General features: G+C 42.9%; 1 protein-coding gene across 4 annotated transcripts in view; it reads right to left on the reverse strand.

The window, feature by feature from the left end:
- The window catches only part of eml5 (EMAP like 5), a 253615-nt gene that overhangs the window by 11580 nt on the left and 219212 nt on the right, over positions 1-22823 (reverse strand). For 2 of the 4 annotated variants that reach the window (XM_051919880.1, XM_051919879.1), the window contains 7 exons: positions 21216-21314; positions 20654-20674; positions 16723-16896; positions 13063-13271; positions 9722-9879; positions 2297-2411; positions 1972-2160 (listed from right to left, as the gene is read on the reverse strand). In XM_051919880.1, the coding sequence (XP_051775840.1) occupies positions 1972-2160; positions 2297-2411; positions 9722-9879; positions 13063-13271; positions 16723-16896; positions 20654-20674; positions 21216-21314 (965 nt within the window). Of the gene's footprint in view, positions 1-1971; positions 2161-2296; positions 2412-9721; positions 9880-13062; positions 13272-16722; positions 16897-20111; positions 20675-21215; positions 21315-22823 lie in introns of those variants that run through there. The other 2 variants (XM_051919882.1, XM_051919881.1) reach the window with 2 other exon arrangements.

The raw sequence follows: 22823 nt of genomic DNA on the forward strand, positions 1-22823 counted from the left end.
ATTCACGACTTCGCGGATTTTATATGTAAGCATATCTAAATTCATAACGTGGATTTTTCGTTGCTTCGTGGGTTTCTGCGGACAATGGGTCATTTTACTTGCTTCCTCAGTTGGTTTGCCCAGTTGATTTCATACAAGAGATGCTATTGGCGGATGGCTGAGAAGCTACCCAATCAGAGCACGCAGTTAAGTTCCTGTGTGCTGCTGATTGGCTCAGCGACGGAGTGTTGTATTAACCAGGAAGTCTCATCTCACTCATTCATCATTAACGTGCTAATGCTTCAGGGGCCGTGTCCAAGCACCAACAGAAGATGCAAATGATTGCAGAAAAGGTAAAAGTTTTGGATATGTTGAAGGAAGGGAACAGCTACACCGCTGCAGGACATCGATTCTTTTTATTTAAAAAGGAGGAAAAGCATATAAGATCTACGGCCGCAGTGTCCTTTAACCAGGGTGCAAAATGAGTTGCAAGTGGACATGATAAGGCAGTAGTCTGGATGGAATCTGCTTTAGGAATCTTTGCAACAAGGTCAACGACGTCATGACCGCCTACAAGCTGCTACGTGTACTTCGCTATACAGTAAGTGTAAACTTATCTACCAATTTCATATTGCTTAGCAGTTGTCCCTGTTTTTAATAGAGTAAATGGTGGGTTGTAAACAATACAGGGAGGGTTTAAAAACGTCCAAATACACGTTAAATAATTAAATAAATATAGTGTCCCTACTTCGCGGAAATTCAGTTATCGCGGTCGGCCTTGGAACCTATCTCCCGCGATAAGTGAGGGATTACTGTATCATAAATAAATGATGTTATCATTATTGAGTTCTGCCAGTTCTTCCCCAAGACAGTAGACCACCCTTAGATTATTTGTCCGTGGTGGTCTCTGACCTTAGAAGTGGTTCACTACCTTGTGATGCAACTGCCACTCACTGTAGTCCAAAGTTCAGCTCAGTGGCCTGAAGTGTGTTGTCACATCTGTCACGTCATACAGTTAGGGATTACGCTGGCACGGAAGAAACACGGCAGTAGCTTTGTAACGTTGGCAGATACAGAATAGGCCGATTACTCTGAACAAACACCAAGTTATATCATGGCATAGTCTTCACAAACCCAGCAGATGACGCCAATGAGGCTGGAGGATCTCGTGTGCGACTTGAACAGCCAGCCATGCAGTGCCAGCAGACCGGACACGTGCAGAGAACAGTGAGATTCTTACTGCAGGTCCAACAAGCAGCATCACACAGCGACTCTCCGGTGCCACGATAAAGAACTGTATATGCAGGAGTCAAACACGCCTCTCTGGAGGTTTAGGATTGTTGTTTTAGGTGTCCTTTACTTCTCTGCATCATTCTGCAAAGTTAGTATTGCTGACCACGCCACATCTTACCAGTGTTGACAAACCCTGTTGTGCATCTGCTCTGCGACATTAGAAATGGACAACCAGGCGCTGTTTGTGCAGCTCGGAAACAACAGAGGATTCCGTGCGTTTTCTAAATAAACATGATGGGGGCGTAATGGGCAGAAGGGCAACACAGTTGCTTGTGCTGCTGACTTATGGCAGCGAGAGACTGTCTAGCATCTACAAATCCAAACGTGAGAGGAGCCAACATCTTGTTTAAAAGAACTAGACTTGAAAAACCCATCTAAGCAAACTAAATAATATTTTAGCCATTTGTGACTTTGTTTGATTATTGTTCAAGGAAAAACAAACAAGGGACATCCCTTCCTCAAATGAAGCCGTTGTTGTCAATAAAACACCAAACCTGAAGTACAAAAAACGATGAGCTTCCTGGCAGACAGTGTGCAGGCTTAGGCTACTGCTTTGAAGGTATAATGGTGGGTCGGGGCCATTTCAGATCATAAAGTCTGCCGCGTAACGCTTGCTCTCACATACTTCACATGCATATACGAGCTCTTCTTCATCTCACAAATGTTGTCACTGCATGCTGACCCCCCACTGACTGTTACCTTTTCAGGAATGTCCCACAGTCTCACGGTGCCATCTTCTGCTGCTGACAGGAATACGTCCCTTGTAGGATGTGTCCCTAAACCCCAGATAGGGCCGTCCATGTGGCCGTTAACCAGTATGTTGCACACTGCATTCTTCTCCCCAACCTCAATGATCTCAGCATTTCTTGTTCCAACAAGGATTTTTCCCTAAAACAGAAGCCAACAAATTTTTTTTTTTTTGTATAATGTTTCCGTGCCTGGCTGAAGTCCCAGTGATGAACATTCTTTATAAAGCACATTTTAGAAATACAACAGTTAACACAATTAAAACAGGCGGCATTACCTTCCCTCTGCAGACCGAGCGCACACAGTCTATGATCTGCCCGGTCTCCAGCCTGAAGGCTCGGCATCGTTTTAACTCCTGGTCCCAGAGTTTTAGCGCACCTCCTTCTTTTGACCTGTTCCAAAAAGAAGTTCAAATACAATGGTTGGTGGGAGGATGCGAGTGTGCAGTTAAAGTGACAATGCGGTCCTCTGCCTTTCATCTTCATACTCCATCACACAGCTTTAAAGCAAACATGTCCAGGTGTGTCTTAAAATTTAGCCTTTACATGAATAACAGGCAAGTGCAGCTCATATTGCTATGCAGGTATCCATCTCCCCAGACTGCCCCCCCAATGAAGGTGCAGCATTTGGATGTGGCCTGTCCTAACATGGAGGGCGTATGGAGCTGCCCTTGTCCTTTACAGTACTGGACTTTAAGGAATGTTAGCAGCTTCTGGTGGCGCTCAGTAAAGTCCAATAGACATCTGGGTAACATCTGCTAGCTCATGAGTGCAGCTACCAGAGAGGGTGGACAGAAAGTGACCGGTGCACAGCCACGTTCTGTTGGACAGGAATGATGCAAGCAGTATGACTTTGGCCTGCCTGCACAGTTGCTTTTCTCCAACCAGTAGAGGACCATCCTCACTTTTGGGTGGTCTGTATGCAGGGATTATCATGGTACTCAAAATGGACAGCTGCAAGTTGTTGTGATTCTTAACGTTTTTCTGTTACCAATCATTTCTCATCATTCTTGAACACCTGATACATTTTTCTGTTATTTATTCATTTTAGAATTATGCCACTGACACAGTTTTACTGCCATTTCAAGCTGTACCTCCATTATGGACTTGGCCATTTTGCATTTATTTTTTCACACCCACAGCTGGATTGCTTACAGTAATAATAATACTAGTCACGTTATCGACAGCACAACCATGTGCCGCGTCTTCACACAAAGGGTATGCAAGATGGTGGTGCAGCATGCACAGTTGGGTAATTCAAATTTAATCTACTTTGGGTGCTTTGTGTGCTAAGACTTTAGTTCTGGATTCTGATGTTTGTTGTTTATGACTTCTTTTTGACTTTTGGGTTTTGCTCAGGTCTTTCTTGGCAAAGTTACCAAGTTAGCTCTGACTTCTGTTGCTGCTTCTCTCTTCACCTTATTCATCTCCCGGTCTGTTTAGTTTTTAGGAGTACAACTCTTTCCATTATAGGGCATATTAACAGTGTCTTACAATATATAAATAAATACTAGGGGGCTTACCCCTTGCTCGCTTTGCTCGCCAACCCCCCAGGCCTGTGCTATGTGCCAGCCACTTTGTGTCTCTCCTGCTCACGTTGTGAAGAGGGGGACTGAATGCACCCCAAGGAGACGTAGTCCGTCCTCCAAAACCCCCTCTTAAACGATGATACAATGGGAAACAAATAGTTTTTTTTTTGCCTCATCTTTGTTCGATCAGCTGCTAGCTTGTTGCTGCTGCCGTGCCGCGTGATCTGCATCTCGTGTGGCGATTCGAACATTTAAAAGCCTGTACAGCAGCTGTCCTACTCTTTGTCTTTTATTTCCGGCCCCGGGTGTGGTAAAATCTATATATATATATATATATATATATATATACAGTCATATGAAAAAGTTTGGGAATCCCTCTCAGCCTGCATGTAATCCAGTGCTTTCCAACGTCGCTTCCTGACGTCAAGAATGGAAAATATGATACAAATTCCGAATGGAGCTTCTTCAGATGGTTGGTAATAACTTTCTGTATTTCCCTTGTATCGACGGCAGCGTTCATTGCTAGAAATTCCGAGAAAATCAGAAACATTTTCAAGTTTCCATTTGCGACCCGATTCATCCAGAAATAGTTTCTTATGAAAAGCTGAAACTTTCTCTTCCATTGTAAAAATGTTGTGTTCGTATCCCTGGAGAGACACGTTCAGTTCGTTTAATTTTTTAAACACGTCTGCAAGGTAACCAAGGCGGCAAACCCATGACACATATTCAAACGTCTCTGCAAGGGATGACAAATCTTTCAGGAAGAGATACACCTCATCACGGAGCTCAAAAATCCTCATCAGAACTTTTCCTCTTGAAAGTCATCAAACTTCTGTATGGAAAAGCAACGTCTTATGGTCAGAACCTATTTCCTGGCACAATTGATGGAACAACCGTGCGTTCAAAGGGCGGCTCTTGATGTAATTAATAATTTTTACAGCATCATTCAAGGTCTCGTGCAAAATCTCACTCATTCTCTTTGATGCCAGCGCATGTCTATGCAGGATGCAATGAGAAGAAACTATCGAATTATTTTGTTGCCTTGCTCTCGCAATGAAATCAGCTGTTCTTCCCGTCATTGCTGCTGCTCCATCTAAACAAATTGCAACGCACCAAAACCAAAATTATCATGTTCGCAGAAGAAATCATCGATATGTTTGAAAATTTCCTCACCATTTGTTCTCTCAGGTAAAGGTCGACAAAGCAAAATATGTTCGATAATATCTTCAGAATCTGGAACACGACCAACTGGGCTTCGCCTGAAATATCTGTGCTTTCATCCAACTGCATCGAAAACTCCTTAGCTGCAATTATCTTCTCAACCACCTGTTGTATCAAATCCTCCGATATATCTTTAATTCTCCTTTGCACGGTGTTATCAGAACATGGGATACTTTTCAAAACGCTGGCCATTTTGTCATCGAACATGACTGATACGATTTCTATTGCCGAAGGAAGCACAAGTTTCTCAACGACAGTATGGGGTTTATTTTGTTTTGCCGCTTGCAATGACAGAGCATATGATGCCTGCAAAGACTTGTCAGGCACACTTGTTGTTTTTCTGAACACTGTCTGCTGCTTCAAAAATTCGTCTTTACTCCTGACAAAAAACGACAACAGCTTTCTGTTGTGATCTTTATGCTTAGTTGTAAAATGTCGCTGAAGTAAGGATGGCTTCATACACTGGTTCGAGAGTACCTCATTGCAGATAACGCACACAGGCTGCTGATGAGTGTCGCTTTCAATGTAATAAAACCCCCATTGCAAATAGTCTTTGCTGTACTTGCGATTTGGTTGGGCTGTCTTTATTTTCTTTTTTGGTGGTTCTTTCGGTGTATCTCGTCGCTCAGCATTCAGTAGAAATGTTGTTTCGGTAGCACCGGAAACTTTGCTGTTCGAACCGCCTCTTTGTGATTCTTGCACAGATGTTGCCACTTTTCTGATAACGAATTTGTCCATCTTGAAAGAACTGCGCAGGACACAACACGGTAAAATGGGTAAACGGCGGGTAAATCACTTTGCACGCCGATCGGAAATGCACCACCTTCCTTGAGACAAACCATAAATTGAACTGAAGAAATGAGACTGCTAAGAAGCCAGTTGTCAATTCCCCCCAAATTCTTTCATTTGTTCAAAGAAACAGACACGAAAAGGTCATTTCACAATCCACTTTGAGAAAGGGTAGACTTGAGATAAGACCTGCGAGGGTTTAAGCTTGGGCGCCTGGGGCATAATAATCCATTTGCTCCAACTTCTGCTGATTCACCGGCTGGACGAAACTTGTTGTCTATTTCTGTGCTATTTCAATTTCGGACCAAAGACGTGAGTAGGTAACGAGTTTTCGGGAAATGGGTGCACGCGCTAATAAAAGCCGGCTTGGAGTCTTCCATGCATTTACAGTAGTATACTTATACTATATATGATTATAGGCAACATATTGGCATTCTAGCAACATCGATTCATGGAAAATAAAGGACCACACGAGTACCACTTGGCATGACTTGAAGTACCACCAGTGGTACGCGTACCACAGTTTGAAAACCGTGGGTTTAGGGGAAGGCTACACAAAGCTATCTCAGAGGTTTAAACTGTCAGTTTCAACTGTAAGGAATGTAATCAGGAAATGGAAGGCCACAGGCACAGTTGCTGTTAAACCCAGCAGGTCTGGCAGGCCAAGAAAAATACAGGAGCGTCATATGCACAGGATTGTGAGAATGGTTACAGACAACCCACAGATCATCTCCAAAGACCTGCAAGAACATCTTACTGCAGATGGTGTATCTGTACATCGTTTTACAATTCAGCGTTATTTGAACAAAGAACATCTGTATGGCAGGGTGATGAGAAAAAAGCCCTTTCTGCACTCGTGCCACAAACAGAGTCACTTGTTGTATGCAAATGCTCATTTAGACAAGCCAGATTCATTTTGGAACAAAGTGCTTTGGATTGATGAGACAAAAGTTATTTGGTCATAACAAAAAGAGCTTTGCATGGTGGAAGAAGAACACAGCATTCCAAGAAAAACACCTGCTACCTACTGTCAAATTTGGCGGAGGTTCCATCATGCTGTGTGGCTAGTTCAGGGACTGGGGCCCTTGTTAAAGTCGAGGGTCAGATGAATTCAACCCAATATCAATAAATTCTTCAGGATAATGTTCAAGCATCAGTCACAAAGTTGAAGTTACGCAGGGGTTGGATATTCCAACAAGACAATGGCCCAAAATTCAGTTTGAAATCTACAAAGGCATTCATGCAGAGGGAGAAGTACAATGTTCTGGAATGGCACAGTCCTCTGACTTATGGGATGATTTGAAGCAGGCTGTCCATGCTCGGCAGCCATCAAATTTAACTGAACTGGAGAAATTTTGTATGGAAGAATGGTCAAGAATACATCCATCCAGAATCAAGACACTCATCAAAGGCTATAGGAGGCGTCTAGAGGCTGTTATATTTGCAAAAGGAGGCTCAACTAAGTATTGATGTAATGTCTCTGTTGCTGTGCCCAAATGTATGCACCTGTCTAATTTTTTTATGATGCATATTTTCTGTTAATCCAATAAACATAATGTCACTGCTGAAATACTACTGTTTCCATAAGGCATGTCAGATATTAAAAGGAATTTGCTACTTTGAAAGCTCAGCCAATGATAAACAAAAACCCAAAGAATTAAGAGGGGTTCCCAAACTTATTTCATATGACTGTATATATGCACACACATATATGTATAGATCAGTACAGTAGGTAGATATAGTGAGAGTTGCTGCGCAGGGACTGGCATCCAGGCCAGAGCTGTATCATGATCCTTACCCAGTCGCGATGCCAGTGGCATGGAAGGACAGGGGAAGACAGTTTACTCAGGGTATTGTCTTCCTCAACCTGCTAGATGGCAGCACTGGATTGCCAGTGGGCACTGAGGTGACTAAGCAAGCCCTACTTTGCTGGGCTCCAACCTCACCCAGAAGTGCTCCGAGCTACTGTTTCAGGACACTGGAAGTACTACCAGGTCTTGCATAAAATGAGCCGCCTGCCTCAACTTGGAAAGCCAGAGTCGCGAGGAGGAAGACAAAGTTTGCCTGGAGGAGCAGAGGAGAGACGACGGAGTTGTAGAAAATGAGAATTACAGTTGTGGTGTCGGAAACGCTTCATTGTGTAAGAGTTCACTCTTGGTGTCGAGAGAAAGGAGAGTGGCAGCTCCCCCTATGGGTCACAATATAAAATTTATTTTATTAGCCCGTTATTGATACTGTTCTACTATCAACAGTCTTTACACACAATAAACTTTCTAAGGGGCAGCTGTTGTAAAGTCTGATTTGCATATCTGCATGGAGCAAAATGTGATTATAAGTTGTGTCAACATGGACCCTACGTAGACCCTTCAATTCTAATTAGCCAATTTGGTAATTACATATTTCTGTTCATCTTTAGCTATTCAGAAGTAAACATAAACAGATCAAGGAAAGACAAACTGTAAAAGTTACGAAATGTACACATTATGTATGATACCTCATTACAACACTACAAAGTCAGTCAGATGATGGCCAACTTGTGGCATGAAATATCGGCCAGCATTGGTTTAGAAGTTGGTGAATGTATGAAAAAGTGGAAAAATGTGAGGGCCGAATATGTTCGCCTAGCATTCAGGCATACAGTATGCCTGTAGCACAGTGCGACACTTACATATAAACTGCTTCCAATGGCGCGTAGCTACTGCATGAATCAGTCTTCAGTCATGTCCAGGATCCTTTTAATGGATTAGTTTATTAGTGGTGTTTGTTAGTGGTCTTTAAGTACAGCCTGGTGGCCTAACCACCTCAGACGAGCGGTTCTCATGTGAGTGCGTCTGTTCACCTGTGTTGGGTAAATTACAAAAGGACAGGGGTTGTGCAATTGAGTCGGATGGTAGCGCCACAAAATAAAAAGGTAGGTTAGTGCTGGAGAGGAGAGGAATAAAACAAGGAGAGCAGGACGAGAACAAAACAGTGATTGCTCGTGAGAAGGTGGGTTTGGTGAGAGAAGAGGACTTGCAGGACCGATGGCTGAAGTGCAGCTTCCTGGGAGTGGCTGTGTTCAAGTCTGTTGACTTACAAAAGAGAGCAGATGGGAATATAGAGAGTCTGCTGGGACAGCACCCAGACAGAAGGATCCAGTGTGTAGCGGCATCTGTTGGAGGGCGAGGTGCCATGGTGGGCTGCTGTGACTGGTCGAGTTTGCAGTTCAGGTTTGTGGTGAACGACTGAGGTGGCAGCTTGGGGATGAGGAGGGCTACACAAACACAGACTTGTCTTGATATCCTGGAATGGAAATGAAAGAATACCTTCCAAAGGATTGTCTGGATTTTAAATGTATTTCTTTATTTGGATATATTTATGTGAAATTTGAACCCTTAAATGAGCACTGGCTTTTAAAGGCACGGTTTTAAAGAAGATTTATATATTTATTGATTAAATGTTTAAACTGCAGCGCTGCGACACTAATTCTTTGTTGTTAATAAACTTCTGTTACACTTTTGAACTGAAAGTCTCGCCAGCCTCCTCAGTCGCCATGGTCCATATCGGACACGACCAAACAATAATCTGGTAGAGGGGCATCACGGTGGCACACCCACCAGGTTTTAGTTAAGACTCGGCTTCTTCTGCATCCCTCCATGAGCCTTCACGATGGCCTTTGCCTTCACTCAGTTCATTATTACTGATAAGTATTTGTTATTAAAGTTGCTGGCTGATTAGTTGGTATAAATCTGGGCAGATGTGCAGCTTCCCTGTATTCTCCCAGTGGGTGTTTGCATTTTCCTAATGTGGTGTCATCATTCGTGAATGCTCCCATTGACGTGGTCATTTTTGTTGAGCTGTGACGGCTGGCCGTCCCTGCTTGGTGTGCCATGGACTTCCCCTTTGACCGCCTGTAGTTAATAAATTTGTATTTAGCTGTTACTGCAGCCAAAGCAGGGATGCCACTATCTGCTTTTCACCCGTTTTTAGTCAGTTACAGTAATTCACTGTATGAAGAGATCTAAAAAATGGGTATGTAGTTTACAGAATTGATGCTAGCACCATCTGAAAGATGACCCAACTCAAACGGTTCAGATGTTTTCTGAAGTTATGACACCACTGTGATTTTGGGCTCCGACACTGCGGTGTGTCCATTTATTAAAAATACAATATGGAGCTACTTACGGCCTTTCTTTGCCTCCAGTTACAATCAGTCCATCTCGTAACGTCGTGTACATGGTGAAGACGGGGCCCGTGTGAGCTTTGGCTACGATTCGAACGAGAATGTGCTCCTTCCAAACACACACGTCTCCACTTATGGTGCCTGTAAATGTCAGGTTATTCTGCAAAGAGAACAGAGGTGTGGCAGTCTGGTGATCTGACTGGCAACTCGGAGTCAAACAAAAGCAAATGAAAGCAAACATCAACTTCAAAACAAAGGGAATGCAGGGAAACCTATGTGTGTTGGGGGTTTGCTGTCGTTACCCTTCAGACTTTTCACTTCTGCTCTTTTTCAAACATTCTTGCACATTATAGGTAATAATTGGCATTAAGCAGTCAACTGGCATTTACAACAGCAACACACAGCCTTCATTTTATCTAGTGTCTCCACACTGTTAATGCTATCAAGAAGGCACTTTACGAGAACACACACTTGGCACACACATTCAGAAACATCTCAGGGGATTAAGGGTCCCTCCTCCCGCTATCACGGTGCCACACTACCTGCAAAGGGGCACAAGGAACAAGGCAGGCAGGGAAAAGACTCTACATTATAGCAAGCAAATAGAACAGGAGAACAGGGGGGCTTTTGGCTTTGGACAGAAAATGGACTTGTGTGTAACTGTTGACCCCTGGACTCGTCATTCCTTACAACCGTGTTAGCTGCGCATCCTCTACTGCCATCTCCGACATGTCATGGGGGTCACAGCACATGTGGACAACAAGACTTGCCGTCTGCTGAACTATAAAGAGGACACCAAAGCAGACGGTGACCTCCTACTTCTCCATCACTGATAAACCTGCTGCTAAACCTTTTCTGAAAGTGTCAGGCCATACAAACTGAAAGCCTTCATGTTCAAATTGTGATGAGGTATTTTTTGAACGAGGGGTATTTACTATTAATCATATACGTTAAGTACAGTAGAAATACAAACACTGGTGTGCAGAAGCCAGGTTGGTACGTGAAAATAAAGTAGGTGGTCATCTCCTACATGACTACCCAGCAGTCTTCATATTATTTAAATATGAGGCAGCCAGCATTCAAAAATTGGCAAAAAACATTCTTAGAAAGAAGTCCCATTAACCAGAGTTTATAATAAAGGGGCTAACACAATGGCTGGTTGTGGCTGTTCATTTTTACGGTATGGCCACCATCACAAAGCAGGTCAAGTGTACCGTGATAAGCTGCCATCAAATATCATTTTTGCAACATTTCTTCCCTACTGGTGAGAATGAGTGTGTTGATTTGAAGGTCTGAACAATACTTGTGATCTATCATGGACCTCTAAGTCTTGGTCCTCATCTCATTTCCTGACCACTTGCAACCTCCACTATGGCTGCCGGAGATCGTGTAACGCGTCATTTTTGTGTACTGCACCTTTTCAACATTCAGCCCTGTGTAGGCACTGAGAATCTCTCATGGTAGGCTTAGGTGACAACATATGAAAGTCTAGACTAGTTTGATCATTTCATAAAACATTTTCTATCACTCACTCTTTGTGGAGAGGCCACTGCCAATCCCAGCAGCATCAAATGCCAGGCAGGACACTGGTCTATTACAGGTCACAGTGGGAGCTGCCAGTCCAAACCATTTTGATTGCTATAGTAATAGGCGCCTGTGAATTGGAGAGAGCTGCTCTCTACCAGGCCAAGGAGAAACCTGGAGAGCCCAAGCAGCCCCAATCCACCATTTAATTCAAAGGCACTTGTCATGTCGATAAACTGGAGACTCACTCCATCAGCAAAGTTAGCAATGTAGGGCTGACAGAGAGCAGCTGGGACCCTGCACTCATCTAGTGGAAACTGGGCTTTGTGCAGTTTCCCAGAACTATAACAATTCAGGAGCACTGATTTTTGGATCTGGTCCGCTTCAGATTGTATTCTGTTATTTTTGAACTTTCCATCCATAGTACAGTTTCTCTTAAATGCATCTTAAAAATTCAAGAATAATATACAACTATATCTTCAAAACAGGCTAAACAGAGCTTGAGCTTTACTGCTAATTGTCTTTAGAACAAAAAGAATAATGGCGGTGGTCATGGACCCTGGGGCAGATGTATGCGAACGCCGTTCACTTAGGGAAACTACCAAGCCATCCTGATACATGTGAACAAGCAAATCTCACTAAATTTTAAAACGTTTATGTTACAGAAAATAATGTCTAGTATAGAGGTTGATAAAAATGTTTATTATTCTTGTCTAACAATATAAATGTTTGAACAGCTGTCTAACTATCTAGTAATGCTGTGGATCAACTGGTCTTTGCTACCCCTAGAGTTTCATTCATAAGAAAAGAAGAGCACCATTTGTGCCACTTTACATCGTTATTACTTTTCTTCGGTGTTTGTTTGAACCCACACATGCGTATTGCTTTGAGACAGTGGTGACAATGGCTAGAATGGAGGATCTGTGATTCAAGCCAAGAAGACACAAGAGTCCTTTAGACTAAGGCTGATACAAAGGTGCCAGTCTGAGAGGACCACCTCTCTCCCTCGGTGGCCATATTCAGACAGGCATTGCTGCTTGGCCCTGTGCAGACGATGAGCTGGCTGAGAGGAGAATCAAGAGTAGCTACGGGTTTACACACCGCCTGAAACGACACTTCTAGCACTATCAGGTCGTACGGTTTGCAAAGCCACATTCTATATACTTTTTGTTAATGGCACTAGTTACAATATTTGAAAATTAAAACTTACTACCTATAATGCATGCCTTTTTCTCTCCTGCCTGTTATGGTGCGTTGCCTGATTGCCTGGAGTTACAGATATAAAAACAGGAGAAGTGCTGAAGTACAGCAGCAGCAGCAGTTAATACTGGCAGAGTGCTACGAGTAGGGGATTCGGGGACATTTTGTTAAGGTCTAAAAAATAAAGAGTAGAAAGGAGAGAACAGGGTCACCCGCAGACCCTAACACGACAAAACAGTTGTTAAGCTGGAAGCTGTTAGGGTCTATGGGGCAGCTGTGTTTCTTGTCATTTTCATTTATTTATTTTCTGGGGTCCTCTGGCCTCCTTCTACACAGTGATATGCCATGTAGGGTTTGTTTCTATCTTGCCTCTACAGCTCATAGGGTGGGCTCTGTTTCCCATACTCGTAATGATTCAGATTATGGATATCGTTACTCTGCACTTTTTCTTCATCTCAAAGTTGTGTGGCCTGCTTGTTATCTGACTATCGGACTTGAAATCATAAAGGTCACTTCATTTTATTTCAGGCTTAAATATACAAACTTTAGTGGCAAGTATAAAGAGTAAAATCTAGAAAACATGCCCATTGCCAGACGAAATAGAAAGAAAGCAACTTACAGCTCCAAACGCCACGGACAGCATGGTCTGCATTCTCGCCTCCTCAATGGAACTGAGGACGCCTTTCTTGCTAAGCAGTGCCCTCCCGGCCAGCATCCAAAAGCGAACGTGTTTAATACCGACTGAGACAAACTGAGTGTCCGAGTCCGGCCTGAACTCGGCCACAAAGATACGCTGACAGTGGCCTGCCCTGCTGGCAATTTTGGCACCTTCAAAGTAAAGAGAAAGACAAACACGTTTAAGGATGGTTTAAAACTGAGCTTCACTTCCCTGTGAAACAGAACTAAGCTCGTAGTTTCAAATTGCTGTCTGCTATTGTGTTGATTTAAATCCAAATCCTATTATGTGATATAATCTACTGTTAAATTCAGCTCTGCACTTGTAATATTTCTAATTGACTATTATGTTGTATTGAGGATTACTTGTGTTCTGTTCTGTGTATTGTGTTATATTGTATTGACCCCCTTCTTTTTGACCCCCACTGCACGCCCAACCTACCTGCAAAGGGGTCTCTCTTTGAACTGCCTTTCCTGAGGTTACTTCCATTTTTTTTTCCCTACAAGGGTTTTTTTTTTTGGGGAGTTTTTCCTTCTCTTCTTAGAGAGACAAGGCTGGGGGGCTGTCAAGAGGCAAGGCCTGTTAAAGCCCATTGTGGCACTTCTTGTGTAATTTTTGGGCTATACAAAAATAAATTGTATTGTATTTAAAACTTGGCACTCAAATTGTCACCACAACTGAAAGCTTCCTTCTGGCTGTTTCTTACACCGTCAGCTGGACAAGTAGATGAGGAGAGAATTGGAAACTGAACAAAATCCATTTTCAGTTCAAGTCACATAAAAGCCTGGGTTTTTTTTGTCCACATAATTGTCCCCCCATTTCTACATTTGATTATAATAAAACAGAAAAGTCAGATGCTATGCAATAAACCAAGTATCTTTATGAAGTGTTGTCAGGTGTTTAGACGCTGGGTCAGTGTAACGTTTCCCAGATCGTGTTGTCAGACAAGGGGTTTTTGACCAAAAACAATGTGGTTGTGGCTTTGCACCCCCTGTATTTGCCAGATCTCATTCCCTATGACTTCATTTTATTCCTGAAATTAAAACAGAGTGAAGGGAAGATGATTTGCTACCATGTAAGAAAACGCCAGAACCTCCAAATGCAGCAACAAAAGATGAGTTTCCAGGAATGGGAGAAGCGCTGGACAAGGGAATTGGAACTCAATGGGAGCGTTTTGAAAGCAACTTAAAAATAAATTACAGTGGAACCTCAGTTTGCGAGTAACTTGGTTTACGAGTGTTTTGCAAGACGAGCTAAAATTTTTAATAAATTTTGACTTGATAAACGAGCAAGGTCTTGCAATACGAGTAGTATGTATACGCTTTGTCTGCTGAGCGTCATGTGATCACAACTGAGCTGATGGTTCTTCTCTCTCTCGCTGCGGGATTGTGGGCAATCATCTCCTATTCTCCGTCTGAGTCAGCGTGCCTCACTCGTATAGTCAACATCCGTACGAGCGTATACTGTTTACTACTGCATTGTGAATTTGTGTGTGTGCGCGCGCGTGTGTGTGAGTCCCCATCTTGCACCCCAAAACACAAAGCTGAGTCTCAGTACTTTAGCAACACCAGCTTTATAAACAGCGCGGTTATTTATTGTAGCGGGATCTGCCACTCTCCAATACACAGACACAGCAATCAGGCAGGGCCGTGGTCAAGTAGTACTGTGCCCTGCACATTTATAATGTTCCTTGTTCCTTGTATCACCCATCGACAGCAGGCGCTTATAGCATGTCTGCGATCTTTTCGGATTCGCTTTTACGGCTACAGCGCTGGGAGACTGATTGCTTTGGGACGCTCTTCCGCGTGTTGTCCCATTGGGTGGAATCCCACAAGAGTTTAGAAACTCACTCACACCAGCCATGATTCTTTTCAAAGGTAAAGTGCAGGTTAATTTGTTTTATGTATTTTTACTTTATATTTTGTATTAATCATTTTTATATGAATAGTTTTGGGTTGTGGAGCGAATCATCTGAGTTTCCATTATTTCTTATGGGGAAATTCACTTTGATATACGAGTGCTTTGGACTGCGAGCGCGTTTCTAGAATGAATTATGCTCGCAAACCGAGGTTCCACTGTATTTTATAATAAAGGTATTTTTACCATTTTTGCCCCCCCCCCCCAATCATTTGTTATATTGTACATTAAAAAGGCAAATGTAGAGCAATAGAGAAAGAACAAAAACAGATTAAAAAGAGAATGATTCAACACAAATTGAGCAATGTCTTCCCACCGATAGTGTGTTTAAATACGGCCTTGGTATGCTGAATTCAGTTTTTAATCTGATGGTTTTTTTTACTGTTTGGGTCAAATGTCCCATTAGTCAACTTTTTGATTCTCTAAGCACTGGCTAGGATATGTGAGACAAGGAAACTTCAGTTTTGCACACCCCTCATTCTTTCCTTTTCAGCAGATGGAGGGCATCAACTATCCACTTCAGCCAATGAGTAGACTTCTCCTTCTTTACAACTCCAAACTCTTGTGGCGTGCAGCTCTCTGCCCAGCTTGTGAATCTGCTGGAAACTGAATGCTTGACATCAGGAGAAAATCCCACTTGTGGTAGCCAAACATTGCAGAATACAATAGCACAGAAGGGTTTTTCATTAGGAGGCAAAGGAGTTACAAGAACAGGCAGTGCACAGGGACCACCAGTAAGTCACACTGCACAGTGAGTCCCAAGTGGGTCTGTCCGGTTAGGCAGCAGCTTCTTCCTGTAGTGATGACACACTGCCGGCACTCTCTGCTCAAACTACTGACGGGATGCACAGATTTTGAGGTGGCTAATAGGATAGCCATAGTCCTCTGTGCCCGGAAGAGCTGAACCAGGATGAGGAGGAACACACATCTGAGGCCAACACACAGAACATGAGAGAAGCAGCAATTTACAAAAAGCAACAAGCCTACAATTAAAGGAGCTGTAACTGTGAGTGATGAAAAATGTTTTCTTTTGAAATATCTCTCATCATTCTGGGCTGCAGCAGCTAATACAACCAAGGTGCCCATGAGCACAAGTGACTAGACTGCCTTGTGGCAAACGACTCCAGGAGCTCCATTTGGAACAAAATACCTCCAAGGTGAAATATCAAACCTCACTATGGGGCCGTGAAGGCCAAACTCAAAGCAATAGCAGTAAAATGTTTATCTTTTAAGTAACAAGCTGAGCGTAAAGGGGTCCCAAACACACGAATGCAGTAGAACTGAAAAGCACAGATGATGGCTCACTTCACTGGGCAGAAGCCTTTCCGACTTTGTCTCGATTTGATACGTAGGACACCATCTCAGTACTACTAAAATGATTTAGCTTTGACATGAATGCCGTCTTTGGTCTTGGAGCATCAAGGGTGGTCACAGAGTCCTTGCTGCAGACTCTTGTTCCAATGGTGATGGATATGCTTGCATGTTCCACATTAAAATGGCACTAAAAGCTAACATTTGTTTGTTTTAGCCTTTGCTTCCTGAGTTTAAAGTGTGTTTCAGGCTAATTTTCAGAAAGTGTGTGTCGCCTCACTAGAATGGAAAACCTGCCATTTCTTTAGGGGTCATGTTTGTGACGTCAAACTGCATTTGAGTTGCAGTGCATGTCGTTGTTGAGAACACACCTACCTTCCTGCCACTTCCAGATGGAGACCGTGTGCTCCGAGTCCAGTCCCACCGACAGCAGCAGTTTTCCCGTGGCACTGAAACTGACCGTACAGACACCCTTGGTATGGAAGCATCTCAGCACTGACAGGGTTTGCTTGTTCATGGCATCCCAGACATGAATGGACGGGGAAGCAGCTGTAGAAATCAAATACTTCAGTGAAGGAGGGTAAAGCGGACAGTGGGGCACCTGAACCACTTTGACTTTATCATGAAGATCTCAAGTGGGAAGCCTTCAATTACGTACAGGATTTCTTTGCCAGAAACATCATAATCCAAAGACACAAAGTAGATGAACAGCAAAGAAAAATGACTACCAAATAAATATGAGCCAAACCAAACAAATGAAATCCAACTGCTTTGTTTTTCATAGGTAAAAGTACAAATAAACAGTCATAACCTGAAATGACACACACTCAATGTATATTATAAGAGAAGGAAAAAGAACGTCAGTGGCACAATTGTGCTCTAAAACGTTGATGAAAATGTGGGGATAAATGTAAAAGGCTAGAAAAGAAAGACACTTCGAAGGTGAAAATTCTCTAGAAAAGTGACTCACCCAGCGGCATGATTACTGACCTAATGTTGTATCTACAAGTTCAAAACCCCTTTAAAGGAAACCTGTACATGGAAATTGATTTTTTAAACTGAATATCATTCAATACCGCCATCCTATATAAATGAAACAGAACATCTGAAAATGGAAATTGCACCTGTGCGCCCCACTGCTGTCCTGGTTTTTGGCCATGTGTTTGACACAGGTGGTATGAACCATCAAGCTTAAGAGACAACCTAACCTGCTCACATGTCCTGATGTCACGTGTTCTCCAAGTTCGAACGCCATTGGTAGATACACAAAGTGAATGTGAGGAAAAGGAGAGGAGCTGAGGTGGAGTGAGTTGAAGCCAACAGTCAGAGAGCTGGGGCACAACACACAAGAAGTGCGCTAAAGAAGAGAGAGAGGAGGGAGTCCGGTCTGTCCAGTCTGAAGAATACGTTGGAGAACAGGACAGAAAGCCGTGCCATTGAGGGTCCCAGCAACATGTCCCCAGCACTGGCATAGTGCACCCCTACAGGAGCAGTGAGAGTTTGCTTCTGCTGCCTCATGGATTCTCAGCACTTTTTAGCTAATTAGTTTATGGATTCTGAACAAAATCCCACTAAGCCAAACACTGGTTGTTTGGAGAGCACCATCTTGGGATTCTGAAGACCGGGAGAGCGAGAGCACAAGTGTCCAGAGTGTTGTGGTTGCTGTCAACTGCACACAAGCTGAGGAGATACCACGGTTGAAGTCCACAGGTCAGGCCTGCCCTGTTTTGCTTCTTGTTAACCAGCGGTGTGTTTTGTGAGTGCTCCTTACAAGTTTTCTTAAAATATGTACAGTGATCCCTCGCTATATTGCGCTTCGCCTTTCGCGGCTTCACTCTATCGCGGATTTTATATGTAAGCATATTTAAATATATATCGCGGATTTTTTGCTGGTTCGCGGATTTCTGAGGACAATGGGTCTTTTAATTTCTGGTACATGCTTCCTCAGTTGGTTTGCCCAGTTGATTTCATACAAGGGACGCTATTGGCAGATGGCTGAGAAGCTACCCAACTTACTTTTCTCTTTCTCTCTCTTGCACTTTCTCTGATCCTGACGTAGGGGGTGTGAGCAGGGGGGCTGTTCGCACACCTAGACGATACGGACGCTCGTCTAAAAATGCTGAAAGATTATCTTCACGTTGCTACCTTCTGTGCAGCTGCTTCCTGAAACGACATGCTGCACGGTGCTTCGCATACTTAAAAGCTCGAAGGGCACGTATTGATTTTTGCATGTTTGTTTTTCTCTGTCTCTCTCTCTTTCGCTGCTCCTGACGGAGGGGGTGTGAGCTGCCGCCTTCAACAGCTTTGTGCCGGTGCTTCGCATACTTAAAAGCCAAACAGCCCTATTGATTTGTTTGCTTTTCTCTATCTCTCTGACAGTCTCTGCTCCTGACGCACACTCCTTTGAAGAGGAAGATATGTTTGCATTCTTTTAATTGTGAGACGGAACTGTCATCTCTGTCTTGTCATGGAGCACAGTTTAAACTTTTGAAAAAGAGACAAATGTTTGTTTGCAGTGTTTGAATAACGTTCCTGTCTCTCTACAACCTCCTGTGTTTCTGTGCAAATCTGTGACCCAAGCATGACAATATAAAAATAACCATATAAACATATGGTTTCTACTTTGCGGATTTTCTTATTTTGCGGGTGGCTCTGGAATGCAACCCCCGCGATGGAGGAGGGATTACTGTACATACTTTAACTGACATGCTTTTTGGTATTGCGCTATAAATGTTAAATTTTGAGAAAACATTCATGACTGTTACCAGGAAACAAACAAGATGCTTATGTATCTGGTGAATTAATATAACAGTCATAAGCTCTGTGGCTAGCGTTGTTGCTGAAGTGTTTGCTTTATGACACACAAGAGCAGAAGGTAGTCGATGATTAGGCCTGTGTTTTGCTGTATCGTTTGGCCATGTGCTTTGTCAGTTTCTTTTCGTGTGCTTGATGTTACGTGCTCTTGTGATATCCGACAGTATTATGGCTGTTTGACAAGCTTTTGGTGAGGCTGCAAAAAAGAATTTATGGTTAGTGAGACTCCTTAAATATTTAGGTAATGGGCTTAATGCAGGGGGGTACGGCTAATCTAATCAAACTGGATGTAAACATTCATAACGTGCTGTTAAGAAGACCTCAAAGTGTCCCTTGAAGTAACCAGAGTCCTGTCCTCCATCACAGTAAGTGAGCACTGGTGAAAAGTAAGGGCTGGTGGCTCAGAAACGGGCTATTTATTAATGGCGGCACGTTGGCGTGGTCGTTCGCCTCAAATCCTGGTCTGGTCACAGTGTGGCACCTGCATCTTCCCCCTATAATTGTCTGCGGTGGTCTCCTGTTTTCCTCCCACAGCCTAAGGAAGGGCATGTCAGATTCATTGGCCCCCATCGGAGTGTGTGTGCGCTGAATGACAGACAGTCCAGGCTTAGCTCCTGCCTTGCCCCCAAGACTGCTGGAATAGCCTCTGGGCTCCCCACTGTTCCTAACTGGATTAAACAAATTTTATAATGGACAGATGGATGAGGTTTATTAAGTTATACACAGTATACATATGCTAAAAGTCAATGAGCTTGTGTAGAAATTATTTTTCTCTCACTCTCAACACAGGTAAAGCAGTTTCTAATCGACGATGTTATCAGCCAATTGTTCAATGTACTTAAGCAACCATAAGTGAAAATATAAGAAATGGTACTAAACGACAAACGACACTCAGGTAGATGAGTAGGTTTGAAAAACTTAAGCAAAGTGTAATGAGGATGTTATGGGCACAGAAAAAAACAGGCTGACAGGCCTTATAATGTGTGTGTTTTACCTTCAGGGAAAGCCTGTCGCCCACACAAATGAACCTAATAAAGACCACCTGCCTGCACACGCACTTCTAGACGTGAATACGCCAGACGTACCGAAACACTGAAGTCATCTGTGAGGAGCAGCAAGCAACTTGTATCTTAGCTGTTTAACTCTTAGAATGACAAACAACTTACTAAACATGCACTGTGAAATAACGTGACGGACAGGCGTCCTGTCCAGGGCTGTTTCATGCCTTGTGCCCCCAGAGACCCTGAATTGGACTGAGGGGGCTCGAGAATGTTATGTGAGAACGGTTTGTCTTTTCTTTTTCTCTCTTTATTTTTTTATTTTTTGTTCCCAGTTTTCTATCTGATCTTTGCATAGACTGTGAAATTTGAGAATATTTTATACAAAACAGTTACAGGGCAGCCAAGATGAAGAAGGAGACAGTTACGGGGCGTACAGCAACACAAATCTGACAGAAATACCAGTGCAGTGCTTCTTCTGCTAAATTGCATACCTGACATGTCTGCAGAATCACCTGAAATATTAAAAAAGAAAGACCTTTGGAAGATCAATAGCATTTTTGCAATAGCAATCAGAGAGTGAGTTTGCTGCTGTATTTCTATATTCTGTATGCCACATCAGTTTAACATTTCTGAGATGTAATAATAATAATCAACAGAGGCAAATAAAGGTAAAAATTAAGATTTCCTCATGCAGTTCTAGTTCTCCTGCATTATTTTACTAAATAAAAATTGTTGTTTAGTGACAAATAGTCATTGGCATAACTAACAGACAGGTAAGTAGAAATGAATAAATCATATACTTATTGATTTATTAAAATGTATAAACAATGAAAGTACATGCTTTAATCTCAAAATAATGAAGCCAAAGTAACATTACGGTAATGCATGGCTAAGGTATGAAGCAAAATGAAGAAAACTGATGTGTGGTCGTAGCACAAGTACAGCAAAGCTCATTATGAGTGTAAAATGACTTATACAGTATGTGTGTATGTGTATATATATATATATGTATTTATATATATACATATATGTGTAATTATTGCACAAACATACCTACTTGCCCTGTTGCTACTACATTAGGAAATTTTGGATGCTGATTTATAGTCAGGCACAAGATGTCTTCCGTATGCTCCATGTAAAAACTCTGGGAAGCTGAGCACAAACAAGAGGAAAATGAGGTCAGGTACATCATGCAGGGTCATTTCTTGTCATCCATGAACATGAGATCTGTTTTAAGCCAAAGAGAAGGCAATAAATAATATCACATGTGGCATCAGACTTTAGTCTAAAGTTTTTACTGCTCTTGCAGCTTAATAAATTCAGCTCTTCGTAGTTCAGTTCCATGATATGGTTCAGCGTCTCTATGAGTCGGTAAGTCTGCAGTCCTGCCTTTCTACTTCATGTGAGCAAATACAAAGGTGCTCCCAACATGCTTAGCAAACGTAGCACAACAAAGATCACGCTAGAGCAGGGACTGTAACACTGAGGCAGCCATCAATTCTACAACACTGACTGATCTGCGTTTGGTTTCCAGCACGCTTGGTTCAGGATCACACAAAGCTTTGCATAATTTCATGAAAAAAAAAATTCTGGTACCTCAGTAGTGCAACTATGTGCCAAACCTACGCAGGCAAATCCACTGTTAGACAGGCATTGATCAAGTTGATTTTTACCACTTGATTTTTTATTAATTACATTGAATACCTTCTGCACCTTGTTAACTGTTAGCACTCTCAGGAAGCGCTTTAAAGAAGGCCTCTTGATTTGTGACCCAGTCGAGAGTTCTGAAGGCAGAAGGTTTGAAGACTCTGAAAGCTGAACACAGCGCTAAAGCCCCTCTTAGTCAGTGCATGGGGGCTTGGAGTTGGGTGGTGGCCAGTAATGAGGGCTCTACAGGCAGGAGGAAGAATGGTGGGAATCCCAAACATCCTGGTTGTTTTCTGCCAGTGAAAATGTTTTGTCCATTTCCTTAAATGATATGGTGCAGTTTCTATTAATGATTCATATATATATCCATCCATCCATTTTCCAACCCGCTGAATCCGAACACAGGGTCACGGGGGTCTGCTGGAGCCAATCCCAGCCAACACAGGGCACAAGGCAGGAAACAATCCTGGGCAGTGTGCCAACCCACCGCAGGACACACACAAACACACCCACACACCAAGCACTCACTAGGGCCAATTTAGAATCGCCAATCCACCTAACCTGCATGTCTTTGGACTGTGGGAGGAAACAAGAGCGCCCGGAGGAAACCCACGCAGACATGGGGAGAACATGCAAACTCCATGCAGGGAGGACCCGGGAATCGAACCCAGGTCCCCAGATCTCCCAACACAGATGTCCACAGTAAAGGCACCCACTGGCCCCGTTTCAAAAAGATACGCACATTGTGCTGACTTAACTTTGCACCTTTGCACCATATCCCACACGTGTGGATTCTTAGGGCTGGATTATTTCAGGATGGGATCACACCAGTCTAGCAGACATGGTTAAAGGAGAGTAAGCTGTACTTTGTGACATGCTAGTCCATTCCAGTATAAGAAAACGAATAATAAATAATCTTCATATTACAATCTGGCCATTTCCTGTATAGTCCGTTACAGTCATTTGTGGTTTACTAGGCATTGCAAACTGTTTTGTTTTTCTGGCAGACTGATA

The sequence above is a fragment of the Erpetoichthys calabaricus genome, chromosome 16 (genome assembly GCF_900747795.2).
Source record: "Erpetoichthys calabaricus chromosome 16, fErpCal1.3, whole genome shotgun sequence".
Classification (NCBI taxonomy): Eukaryota; Metazoa; Chordata; class Cladistia; order Polypteriformes; family Polypteridae; genus Erpetoichthys; species Erpetoichthys calabaricus.